The following is a 13,957-nucleotide window of genomic DNA, read 5'->3' on the forward strand; positions in this document are numbered from 1 at the left end:
GTATGCGGACAGAGAAGGGGGCACCCATGCGAAGGCTGAGTGTGAACTCTCCACCTGCAAATGACGGATCTCGGTAGTAGCATGTTCGATGAACCTGGAAATACTGACAACCTGAGCAGAGGGTCCAAAGCCCCCAAAGGAGGATGGTTTTAATAGCTGTTATCCATGGCTACTACGTAAAGATCGAAATGGATAAACCTCTAATCCAAGGTGTTATGCGACCCGTGCCGAGGGATGAATGGTGGAGGGGGTTCTAGAAATACGGAGCCTGTGGAGTACTAGGGCACCCTCCACAGTATTTTGCCCTTGCTGCATTAAGCCGGTCACTGATGCAGCGGGCCATCTTTTACCAAGCGACTCGTGGGATTCACATGGAGAGCCTTAATATAAATAAAACACAGGGCTCCGGCAGCCTCTCTGCCGGAAACGAAGGAGGAGGAGATGAGCATAGGGAAGGATCAGGACTTGAACGATGCGTTAGCAGTGGTTCCGTCCTGTTCCTCGTCTATTCTCAACACGCCGACTCGTTGTGAGTCGACGGTCGACGAAAGTGACGGAATAACCGTCATAATCAGCCGGTCACAGCCATCGGAGTGGCGATGGCTGCTAACCAAGTTCAATGTAGCAGACCAATTGACCAAGTGGAACAAAGGCCCACAGCTGGTTTCTTGGTTCCGGGGTCCACATTTTTTGTATGGAACAGAGTCTGAGTGGCCGCAGCATCGATCCACGAAACCGAATGTAGAAGAAGAGATGCGAACGACGTTCTTGTTACACGACATCAAAATACAAGCTCAGTTAGTGGACGTATCCAGATTTTCCAAGTGGAACGTGCTCATCAAAACGCTGGCATGTGTGAAGAGGTTTATCGAGAACCTACGGGCAAAGAGGCTAGGAAAAGCTATCGAAACAGTTGCAGCATCAACGAACGTCAAAGCATTGGTCATGACGAAGCAGCTGATGATCGTGAAACCATTGACCCGTGAGGAGTATCAAGTGGCAGAGAGAGCGCTGTTGAAGCTTGCTCAGGTTGAAGCGTTCCCGGACGAGGTTAGAGTTTTGCTGAAGAGTCGTCGCACAGAGGGATCAACTGGAGCCAAACTCGAGAAGAGCAGTCCTCTCTACAAAGTGTCGCCGATGTTAGATGAGTTCGATGTGATCAGAATGGAAAGAAGATTGTCGACAGCTGAGTTTCTTCCGTTCGAACTGCGTTTCCCGATAGTGCTACCGAAGGGCCACCATATCACACGGAAACTTCTGGAACATTACCATCAAAAGTTCGGCCACGCAGGACGAGAGACGGTTACTAACGAAGTACGCCAGAGGTTCTATATACCACATCTTCGAGCCGAAGTCAGGAAGGTGATGGATAGCTGTATGTGGTGCAAAACTAGAAAATGCAAACCGGAAGCACCAAGGATGGCACCGTTACCTGTGCAACGCGTAACTCCCAATCGTCGTCCGTTCAGCTTTACTGGGGTGGACTTCTTCGGTCCTTTGCAGGTTACCGTTGGTCGGCGTGTAGAGAAGCGATGGGTGGCATTGTTTACCTGCCTTGTCACTAGAGCAATCCACCTACAAGTAGCCCATAGTTTGTCAAGTCAGGCATGCTTGATGGCGATCCGGCGTTTTGCGTGTCGAAGAGGAATGCCAACGGAGTTTTTCTCAGACAATGGAACGAACTTCGTAGCGGCGAGTAAGGAGGTGATGAAGAACATCGGTATGAGCTGTAGCGAAGTATTCAAGGATGCGAGAACGAGATGGAACTTCAATCCACCAGCAGCCCCCCATATGGGCGGGGCTTGGGAACGACTGGTGCGATCAGCGAAAGAAGCATTATCAGCGATGGACGACGGGCGAACGAGGTATTGCTGACGGTTCTGGCCGAGGCTGAAAACGCGATCAACTCGAGACCGTTGACATACATGCCGCAGGGGACGGATACAAAGGAAGCACTGTCACCCAATCACTTCCTTCGCGGCTACCCTCCAGGTAGCACAGAATCGTATGTTGTTTCAGCGAGCGAAGCGGAAGCGTTAAGGGAAAACTAAAAGCGGTCCCAGTTGTTATCGGACAAGCTTTGGCAATGGTGGTTGTTGGAGTACTTACCGTATATCAACAAGCGGATCAAGTGATACGACAATCAAGAACCGATCGAGCCTGGTGCCGTAGTCTATCTTGCAGACAACGAGAATAGGGAAACGTGGATTCAAGGAATCGTGGAGAAGGTTATCGAGGGCATCGACGGGCGCGTCAGGCAAGCGATAGTACGGACAACCAAGGGTGTCTACAAACGCCCGGTAGCTAAGCTAAGGTGCCTGAAGTAGGAGAACGTAAGTCTGGTTCTAGTAGTGGACCAACACCAGAATCACGGGGCGGGGCTGTTACGGCACCACTGGCAACCCTACCGGAGGCTCCTCAACAGTGAGCGAAACTGTCATCATTACGAACTGTCATCGTGACAAATTGTCATCGACGGAAGTAAAACGGAAGGAGAAAAACGAAGCATAAATGAAACTAAGTGGTAGCGCAGGAACAATTTATCTCTTTATTAAAGTTTTTTATAGTGAAATTTGTGATTAAAACAGGTAAATTTACTAAAACTAATTTGTAACTTGTAAATGAGTATGAAAAGCAGTTTCTAGGATTCGCTAGACAGATACATGAAGTTGAAAGGGACAAAAAGGTTTCGGATTGAGTAAAACGTGAACTAATCATGTTAGTACACTTAATTTGATAATCCCTATCGAAAATTTAAATATAACTAAATAAACAATTACAGTTTTTAGCTGTACGATAAAAAATTCGAACTGCTCTAAAAATGTAGTTCCAGAAATGTCCGAACAATCTGTTTCTTTGACGACGTAGACATTGCTGGAAGGACGTTCCAGGCGGTTGCTGATCTGCATACCAAACTGAAACGTGAAGCAGTGTGGTGGTCAATAGTATGTCAATAGTGTGGTGGTCAATAGTATGTCAATAGTGTGATAGTCGACGAGGACGAGTTCCAGGTGGACGAATTTGTATACCTCGGGTCGTTGATGACGCCGGATAACAACTGCAGCAGAGAAATACGCAGACGTATTCTTGCTGGAAGTCATGCTTACCACGGACTCCACAACACCTCAAAGTCTGATAATCTTCACCCTTGTATTCAATGTACCATGTACAAATCGTTATTACGACCTGCATCGATGATGATACACATACAATAACTACTTGTCCTGAAGATAGGCATATGATGCCTGAAACCGGTCGACTTGTAAGTTAAAAGTCATTTGTTTTATTTTAACCTTTTGTAAGAGTTAGAAGTGTCTTGCGATTGTGTCTAGTGGTTGTGGTGCTCTTACGTTGCACGAAAAATTTATTTGTTAAAGTATCTTTAATACAGGAAAATCAAGTACGTTATTTCAATTTATTTTCTCTCATAAAAAGACCAAAATACTTTTAACATAAAGATGCACAATCAAACTAAAAAAAATACATGACGGAACTGTTTGGCTAAACAAACAACAAAGAAAATTACTACCAACGACTTCGAGGACCCGTACTAAAAGTCTCGCTTGTGCAGACACAATTCCGTAACATAATATTTATGAAGCGGCGACGCGTAAGTCCCCCAAGGGCTCGAGGGCGTGAAATAAAACTGAGATCCGGAAGCATGAAAACAAGACGGCAAAATGGTTCGGCCACCCAGTTCAGTGATACACGAATGCTTTTAAAAGAAGGAAGAACGGGTAATTCCGAGCCGTCTAAGGATTCTAGGGATGATGGACTGCAAGGAATGAAAACGTTACTACGATCATTCGCTCGAAAACCTTTAACGGCATTGGGGCAATCAATAACGCCTGGTTCTGCCCTGCTAGACAATAGGTTCATTTCGACCCAGACGAACTCCATTTCCGGTACCACTTTCTCGACAGTTGGAGCATTGTAATTTTAAACCAATGTATCAAACAGTTGAAAATTTACTCATTCGTGAATATATATTTGGAGTATCCCCTGTGGGCGACAATAAGGAGTACGCTAGTGGGTGTTTCCATTGCAGCGTTTTAGGGGCCAGACAAATCAGGGTAGACGCCAGGATTGGATTCTCTACTTTATGTCATTTTCAAATGTGTTATTTTTGGTACTAATTTTTTCAACATCCTGAATTCGAATATTCTACATAGTGATCCGATAAGGTGACTCATACAGTACAACACTGTGAGAAACATACAACGCTAAAAGATTTCTATCCTACCCTACACGTGCCAGTGCTTTAAAAGCACAATAACAACCCTTTCACCAGTGCGGAAGTACAGCTAAAATCCCCCAAAGGGTTTTTTGATGTCGAAGTTGTTTGCAGTTTTGCCATTTGTTCGTCATATCAAACTGACGCACGTTAGAATCCGTTGTTACTTTGTGACAGTACCCGCAACACTTCCTTAAGCACCGCCAATGGGGTAACAAGCAGTGAAGAAATTGTATTCTCTTACGCTACATTCAGCCTAGGCGAAGCAAATTTGCTCCTCAAGAAAATCCTTTCCGGAAACAATGGCACAATGGGAAATTTTTCTACCGAATCAATCCAACTTCAAACGAAGACAAACTGCAAGCTACTGGAGATGAGTTTTCTTTTCGTTGATTGGTTTTTGCTTAAAGAACAATTCTTTTTTTTTACTTTCAATTTGGCTCACCGTGCTCGAAAAATCTCTAATTCCGCAGGCAGTCTAAGCGACCACGTTTGAAACCGCATCACACACGTTGGGCGCCAGGAGACTGAACAATTCCGTCGAAACTCTAAGGAATACCCTTTCCCGATTTCCACCTCCAATGAACCATCAAGTGCCAGCCAGTCAGCCAGCCAGCCAGCGGCATCCGGCTGTGTCTCATGAATATGTAATCAAAACTCGTAGGAAAAGTCGTTCCATGTCATCATCGTTTACAGCCGGAAGGGAGTAACAGCCCCAGCAGCCCCAGCAGCCCTGAAAAAGGGTGCAAGAACGCACGTAAGCCGTGAAATTTCACACACGAATATATGTTGCGAAGATGGCACTTGTGAGTATTATTAAACTGTGTTTCGTTTCGTAAGACATTGGAAAGTTCAATGATTTCGTGGCACCGAGCAAAAGGTCTTTAACCTTATTTTTTCCTTTAAAACTGAGTTTTTTATGTTTATTTTTGTAATTAAAATTTAGATAACATTATAATCCTTAATCCATTGTTATGTTTATGTATATGTCGTCCGCATCATCAAGCATCTATCATAAGTTGGTCACGAACAACAGCAAGGAAGTGATTCGTGGTAATTGCACCATTACCGAACCTGCGAGGAGCACCAAATACCAGAAGTGCACTACTATACTACTCCCCCGACAGCAGCAAGCCACAACAATAGAAAATCAAAATTAATGATTAGACTGTTTCCGTGTCGCCGCAATTTTCCCCTCTGCCTGTCGTCAATCCGACCCATCAGCAACCACTCGAACTTTCTTTTCAGTCAGCCCAACCTCCTAAGCCAAACAAATCATCCATTTTTCGAATCCATTCAATATCCCATTGTCGACACTCTCCAGACTCCCGGCATCACCAACTTGTTACCTTCCATCATATTCGACATCTTCGCCAGGATCTTCGGGCAAAGCTGCCGCCGCGCCCGATGTGAACAGATACCGGGAAAGCAAACAAAGATTTTCGGCTTCTGTGTGCTGTCCGCCGCCGCAAGCACCGGCGAACAAAGAGAAAATTTATACACATTTTCCAATCTTGTGGCTAAAGCCCATCATTCTTCATACTCATTCTTGACTAGAGAGAACTATAGAGCAGTTGGTACCTTCTGTTGAGGTTTGTTCAAGGGAAAACGATTATTCTCCTGTTTCGGAAAATCTGTAGACCACACCACGGCTCAAGGAACCGCAATCAAACGATGATTTCTTCCCCTATTGTGATTTGACTCGTTTCGCAACGCGCGCGTCGAATGATGACTGTATAGATCTAACTTGGGGGGGGGGGGGGAGAGATAGTGGGGGCAGCAGGTTTTTCCTGCATCACTCATTTTAAAATGTTTTAAGCGAAGCTGCTTTCCCAGTGTGCTTTGTTCTGCTCAGCGCTGTTCATCCATGAAGCGAAAAGCAAGAGGATCCCGGAGGCTTTTTCGTCCTTCTTTTGTGGCCTACCCTCGGTCAATGAACAGCGAACAATTGCCGAGTGAGTAGAAGAGAAAGTATGTGAAAGGCAAACAGCGCCGAGAAATTCTCGCCAGTATGTTATAAAGCTCTGTCATTGAATAGAGCAATTTTGTGATTATGGCGTTGTAGTCTGCTATTGAAAAAATAGCGCATTTAAGAGTCTATCAAAGTGACGACTTATTGGCCCTTCACCACTACTATAAATAGTGCATTTCTCACAATCAAATGTTTTGAAAGGTAATGTGGGTCATTCCCTCTCAAGCAACCAATTGACTTTTCAACTATTTAGCCCAAACAACTATAAAGCATACTCTGTTGTCAAAATAACTGGATCTATATTTTGTTTTCTTTAAGCTTTTGCTCTTGAGCGAAAGCAACACGATTATGGCGACATTATCCAAAAATTTTCCACATTGCTTGGATAGTAATGTCTTGAGGAGGGGAACCTGATTACCGAAAGATCGGAGGTGGTTAGGCGTTAGAAACAATATTTCGATGCATTGTTGAATGGTGAAGAAGATGGAACGTTCAACAGAAACAGGACAACGATTGAGGATGATGGACAAGCTGTGGATCCACCAACTTTAGACGAGGTTGGGAAAGCAGCGAGAGAGCTGAAAAACGGCAAAGCAGCTGGAAAGGACGGCATCCCCGCCGAACTTTTGAAAGTCGGGAGCGAACGGCTGTATTGTGCAATCCATCAGGTTATACTAAAGGTATGGATCGAGGAAGAATTACCTATGGACTGGTTGGAAGATCTCATATGCCCAATTTACAAAAAGGGCCATCGACTCGAATGCAGCAATTATCGAGGTATTACTCTCCTCAATTCTGCATGCAAAGTTCTCTCCCGCATCCTGTTTCTCAGACTGAGGCCGTTGCAGGAAACCTTTGTTGGCGAATACCAGTGCGGTTTTCGAGCGGGACGCTCCACGATGGACCAAATGTTCACCTTGCGACAGATCCTCGATAAATTCCGGGAATTCAACTTGCAGACTCATCATCTGTTTATAGACTTCAAGGCGGCGTACGATTCAGTTAAACGAAACGAGCTGTGACAGATTGTGCTTGAACATGGTTTTCCAACAAAACTGATTAGGCTAATATGTGCTACCCTTGATGGTTCAAAATCAAGCGTCAGCATAGCGGGTGAGACTTCGGACTCGTTTGTGACGTTAGATGGTTTGAAGCAAAGTGACGGACTATCGAACTTGCTGTTCAACATTGCATTGGAAGGTGCTATTCGAAGGGCCGGCGTGCAGAGAAGCGGTATCATCATCACGAAATCTCATATGCTCCTAGGATTCGCGGACGTCATCGATATCATCGGTTTTAACCGTAGAGCTGTGGAAGAAGCGTACACGCATCATAAGGAGGAAGCTGTGAGGATAGGGCATGTCATAGATTCTACCAAAACAAAGTATATGGTGGCTGGTAGAGAGCGTGGTAGCCCTTCGGGCGTTGGAACTGCGGTGGTGATAGATGGAGATACTTTTGTAGTTGTCGACGAATTTGTTTACCTTGGTACGTTAGAGACATGTAACAACGATGTGAGCCGTGAAGTAAAAAGGCGGACAGCGGCTGCCAACAGGGCCTTCTAGCTACGGATTACGTAGCCAGCTGAGGTCCCGCAGCCTACAACTCCGTACAAAACTCGCGCTCTATAAGACGCTAATTCTCCCGGTGGTACTCTACGGCCACGAAGCGTGGACGTTGAAAGAGAGCGACCGACGAGCTCTTCAGTGCTATTGTACTGCTTACTAATGCCGCTCATGCGTGCGAGATGTAGACACTTTGAATTGAATTGCATTGAACGACGGTCATCAATGGATCAAATATTTACACTGCGGCAGATCGTCCAAAAAGGCCGTGGATACAAAATTCTCACGCACCATTTATTCGCTGACTGCATATGAAACAATCGACCAAAAAGAGCTATGAAAAATCATGACCGAGAACGGCTTCCCCAGAAAGCTGACCAAACTAATTCAATTTACGTTGGATGGTACACGGTCCTGTGTTCGGATTGTCCGGGTGGATTGTCAAGTTCATTCGAATCATACACAGGGCTTCGCCAAGGTGCCTCTTTCGATTCACCGAAAAAACCAACAAAATTAAGTTATAAAAGTGAACGGTGACTAATTCAAACAATAAATGAACCCTGTACAAGACGCCCATTAGACCAGTTGTTCTTTACAGGCATGAAACGTGGACAATGCTCGAAAAAGACCTGCCTGGAAGGCAGAACTCAAAGTGGTCGTTAGTCCTTATCCTGCGGAATATAGAACTCAAAGTGGTCGTTAGCCTCTTATCCAGCAACTCCGATCCCGACCTCCTCGCGGTACCAGGCGGAATACGAGCAACCTTAGCGGAGATCGGGTAACCACCCCAGGTGGAAACTAAGGTCGTATGCTACCGGGAAGGAGGTATAGTGAGTCTTGGCACTATAAGATGGCAGCCCCATCGCGAGACTAGGTAGTGTTGCCACAGTACGGCTACACACCTAAATTAAATTACAACACTTACAAAATTCATGCAAATTCGGAGCGGAATATTTGGCATCGACCTAGGGGACGGAACAAGGACGACGAATGGAGCCTCGGTATTTGGAACTGCAGATCACTAAATTTCGCAGGTAGCGAGCGGGTGTTGATTGAACAGCTTGAACCCCGCAAACTCGACATCGTACCTCTGCAGGAAATCTGTCGCAAAGGAGAGAAGGTATGGAAGATCCGTGACGGAAAGTCCAGTTTTACCAGAGCGGTAGCGCTACCAACGAACTGGGAACGGGCTTTGTAGTGTAGGGCGGAATGCACGATCGCATGATAGATTGGAAGGCGATCAACGAGAGAGTGTGTGTATTGAGGATAAAGGGCCGTTTCTTCAATTTTAGCATCATTAACGTACACTGCCCGCACGAAGGTAAACCCGACGATGAGAAAGAAGCGTTCTACGCGAGGCTGGAGGCAACGTACGACAGCTGCTCGTCACGGGACATCAAGATCGTCATCGGGGATATGAAAGCCCAGGTCGGTAGGAAAGAAATGTATAGACCGGTGGTAGGACCCCATAGCCTGCACACCGACACGAACGATAACGGGCAACGATGTATAAACTTGGCAGCTTCCCGAGGCCTGGTGATCCGAAGCACCTTTTTCCCGCGCAAGGATATCCACAAAGCCACCTGGAGATCACCTGATCAACGTCCAATGAACCAAATTGACCACGTTCTCATAGAGGGCCGATTTTTCTTTAACATCACGAACTCTCCCGACGGGGTGCGGATATTGATTCTAACCATTACCTAGTAGCAGTACATGTGCGCTCAAAGCTGTCCACCGTATACCGGACACGTCAAAGCCGCCCTCCTCGGTTGAACATCAGGCACCTAGATAACCCGCAAGCTGCCGAGAACTACGCGCGAGTACTGAATGAGGCACTGCCTCCTTCCGAGGAGTTAGGTGCTTCAAACCTCAAAGACGGTTGGGGCAGAATACGTTCGGCCATTTTTTTTCCATGTTGGGTATTTTTCACTGCGACCATTTGTTTGATCTATTGTGATATATTCCCTGTTTTATTATAGCTATTTTGTCAAGATGACGCACCACTATCAGAAGTGATTGTCATTGTTTGACTAATAGCATTTGCCCAGCCCGGTGATGCACTTCGGATGAAGTCTTCTTTTTCTATGCCGCAGAAGCGACATGTATCATCATGAAGTTTTCCCATTAGCTTCATATGATAGCGGCTCGGACAATGTCCTGTTATAAGACCAGTATAAATGCTTAGATCTTTCTTCGAAAGCTCCAGTATTTTGCGAGTAATTGAAACGTTAGGAGAGATGAAACGTTTCGACTGCCTAGCATTGAAAGTGTTATTCCAATTTGATTCCACTTTCATACATTCCCATGCTTTTAGCTCCATTTTTAAAGCAGAAGCAGATAAGCAACAGAAGGGCTCAGGTCCTACAAATTGATGGGATGATCCGAGTCTTGCTAGTGCATCAGCTCTCTCATTTCCATCAATTCCACAGTGACCTGGGACCCAATATAAGTTGACTTGGTTACGGCAAGATAATTTTTGGAGTGATTGAATACATTCCCAGACGTGTTTTGATGTGCATGTCGCCGACTTTAAAGCATTTAGAGCTGCTTGACTATCGGACATGATGCATATATTTGAATGTCTATAGTTTCTGCGCAAGCACACAGTAGAACACTCTAGAATTGCTTGAATTTCAGCTTGGAACACAGTTGGCCATCTGCCCATAGAAATTGACATGTCTATTCCTGGGCCAGTGACTCCTGCTCCCACTTGATTGTCCATTTTTGAACCATCTGTATAGAAAACTGTCGAGCCTGGACGAATATCGGGACCACCATCTTCCCAGGAATGACGTCTAGGCTCAAATACACGAAATATTCGGTTGAAGTTGTATTTTTTCTCCATCCAATCTTCATTACTGGTTACAAGAGGATTAATACTAATAGTTTTTAGAATACTGAGATGACCTGTTAAGTCCCCTTCAAAAAGGTTCTTTGAGCTTTTGATCCTCAGAGCACTTTTTTCAGCTTCTAATTATATAAACTGATGCAATGGAAGTATATAGAGTAAAGCATCCAATGCCTTCGAAGGTGTACTTCTCATTGCACCTGTTATTGAGAGAGTGGCTAGCCTTTGAAGTTTTTTCAGCTTTATTTGGGTAGTTTTCTCTTTCGTTTTTGGCCACCAGACCAACGAAGCATAGGTAATCCTGGGTCTGACAATGGCCGAATAGATCCAATGGATCATCGGTTTCAGTCCCCATTGCTTACCAAACGTTCTTTTACATATCCATAGAGCATTTGTTGCTTTGTTTACTGCTTGCTCTAGATGTGTGTTCCAATTGAGTTTTCTGTCAAGAAATACTCCAAGATATTTAACAGTGTCTGAAAGTTTTAATAGTGTTCCTTTCAATCTGATGTTATTTAATGTAAATTTTTTCCTTCTCGTAAATGGTATGATAGTAGTTTTATTGGCATTTATGCTGAGACCCTGCCTATCACACCATGATGAAATCAAATTTAAAGCCATTTGCATTCGGTCAGCGATAATAGAATCAAATTTTCCTCGAACAATTATGACTATATCATCTGCGAAGCCAATTATTTCAAAGCCTAGCGCCGTCAACTTTTGAAGAAGATCATCAACTATTAAAGACCACAGTAGAGGTGATATTACGCCTCCTTGTGGGCAACCTTTTACTGCTCTAATGCTTATAGATGAGCTTCCAAGGCTTGTTGATATCTCCCTTTTTGATAACATTTCGCTAATCCAGTCGATAATGGATATATCGAAACCACGTTTCGTCATAGCCGTAATCATTGAATTATGAGATGAATTATCAAATGCGCCTTCTATGTCAAGGAAGGCACCTAGTGAAATTTCTTTCGCTTCAAAAGACTTTTCTAGTTTTTTTACAACAGTTTGTACTGCTGTTATTGAAGATTTGCCTCCTTGATATGCGAATTGATATTCGCTCAAAGGATCTTTGGCTAAATATGATGATTTTATATGCTCATCAATTATTTTTTCCATTGTTTTTAACACAACGGACGATAAGCTTATCGACCTGAAGGATTTTGGTGAAGTCTTATCCTTCTTATTAGCCCTCGGAATGAACGTGACCCGTACTTGTCGCCATACTGCTGGTATATGACCTAGTATCAGGCTTGATTGAAAAAGGTTTGTTAGAATAGGTGTTAAAAACGCCTTGCCCTTCTGTAGTAGTACAGGAAAAATTCCATCCCGACCCGGTGATTTGAAGGGTTCAAAAGTGTCAATCGCCCATTCAACCTTGCTTCTTGTAAAATTTTTTTTGGCCAAAGTACAAGCATCATTCCTGTTTCTATCTAACCCAGTCATTTCACTCGCTATTTCGAGAATGTCTGTCCTGGTTTCAAGATTTACAGTTCTCAATGCCGGTGCACTTTGGTCGCCGCATGTATTAATGATTGAACAGGGAAAATGTGTTCTCGTCATTAACCGTTATGTGTGCAACAGGGTACCCGGGTACCTTTTCAGTTTTAAAATAGTTATAACTCATTCAATTTAAAACATACGTTTTTGAAATTTTGCGACATCGTAAAACTCGTTGATCTTAAGTAATTGAGGCTTTTTGGTGCATATCCATAAAGGGGATTAGCAATGGGAGGCCCTTGAATTTTTTTATTACGTAGGAGGGCGACAAGGGTACCCGGGTACCCATGATTTGCTATGTTCATAACTTTGGCTATCTTTAACCGATTTGGACGAAACCAGTGGCATTTGATTTGTACATTTATCTAGTTTTGATTAGATAAAGCATTTGGCCATCAAATGACATGTAGTTCCCGGGAATCGGTAATTCCGGAGCAACGTCCGGTAAAACGAGGGAAACCGCTTGTTTTGAAAGAATATCAGCTTTCAGCAAAGCTATTAGCTTTGAACTTGACATTGTGGACCCTTTTTTCATCTTATTATATAAATTGGTGACTTTAGATCGCATAGGCAATTCCAGGATTGGGTTCCTGTAGGGTCACAGATGGCCAGTTGGGTGCCTAATCCAATATTAGAATTGGTTTGGCGGATCTTTTAGATGTTTTGAATTGATATGGCCAGTTTAGTACTGATTAATAATTTCGGAACTGGTTCCAAATGTATAACGGATGGTTCTACGTTTTAAACTGTTCTGATAATGCTAAGCATTATCTTGAATCCTGCGGTATCATCTGTGACCCCGTAGAAACCATTTTCGAAATAACCAATCAAAATACAATGAAATGTAAAAAATATCACCTACCGAACTAATTCCAAGAACTTTGATACCCATATTGCTAGGTTTTACATCCAATCCTAGACTGGCCACGCATGACCCCACCGGAACCTACTCCGGAATGACCAACCTGATTCATCTCATTATATGAAATAGTTCATTGTATGAATTTTTAGAGTTTTTATATCCGCATGACTGATTTTCCTGCAATACAATCAGTTCTCTACCTCACAGCGGACAGTCTGCCGAAATTCCGGATTTTCGGGCCCCGTATGTTTTTTAATGGCCAAATAGCCAAAGAATTCAGAACTAGATAAATTAACGAATCAAATGACACCTATTTCATCAAAATCGGTTTAAAATTATTGATGTTATAACAATATCAATTTTGGGTACCCGGGTACCCTTGTCGCCCTGCTAAAGGTGTTTTTTTTGTCGCACACATAACGGTTAACTCTAATGTTTCCTTAGTTGAGTTAGTAAAAGAGCCATCCTCTTTTTTCAAAGTACTTAACCCATTAGAATGATCTTTAGCGAGGATTTTCTGCAATCTAGCAGTTGCTGGAGTATTTTCAATGTTTTCACATGTGTGCCTCCAGTGAATCCTCTTTGATCTTCGTATTTCACTATTATAGGCAGTGAGAGTTTGTTTATACTCCTCCCACTGTTGTGTTCTTTTTGCCCGGTTAAATAATTTCCGAGTTTTCTTTCTAAATTTCTCCAAAGTTTTGTTCCACCAAGGTACATCTCTATTCGTAGAGCGTTCCTTTGCAGGACAGCTTTCGTGATAAGCTTGTTGGATCAGGTTTGAAAGTTGTTTTGAGTTGTCCTCAAGTTCTTTACATGTCCTTGAGCAGCCTTTCAAGTTCTTGACTCCAACCTTCAGTTTCAAATTATACTGATCCCAGTTTGTTTTCCTGGGATCTCTTATAATTTCCTTAAGTTGCTGATTAGCTTCGTAATCAAATATGATTTGCTTGTGATCGGACAAAGA

General features: G+C 43.7%; 1 protein-coding gene across 1 annotated transcript; it reads left to right on the forward strand.

The window, feature by feature from the left end:
- Positions 1 to 441: 441 nt before the first annotated feature.
- Positions 442 to 1,875, forward strand: LOC128735673 (uncharacterized). Its single transcript, XM_053830157.1, has one exon. The coding sequence runs from the start codon at positions 442 to 444 to the stop codon at positions 1,873 to 1,875; it is 1,434 nt and encodes a 477-aa protein (XP_053686132.1).
- The last annotated feature ends 12,082 nt before the right edge of the window (positions 1,876 to 13,957 follow it).

This window comes from Sabethes cyaneus, chromosome 2 (assembly GCF_943734655.1).
Source record: "Sabethes cyaneus chromosome 2, idSabCyanKW18_F2, whole genome shotgun sequence".
Classification (NCBI taxonomy): Eukaryota; Metazoa; Arthropoda; class Insecta; order Diptera; family Culicidae; genus Sabethes; species Sabethes cyaneus.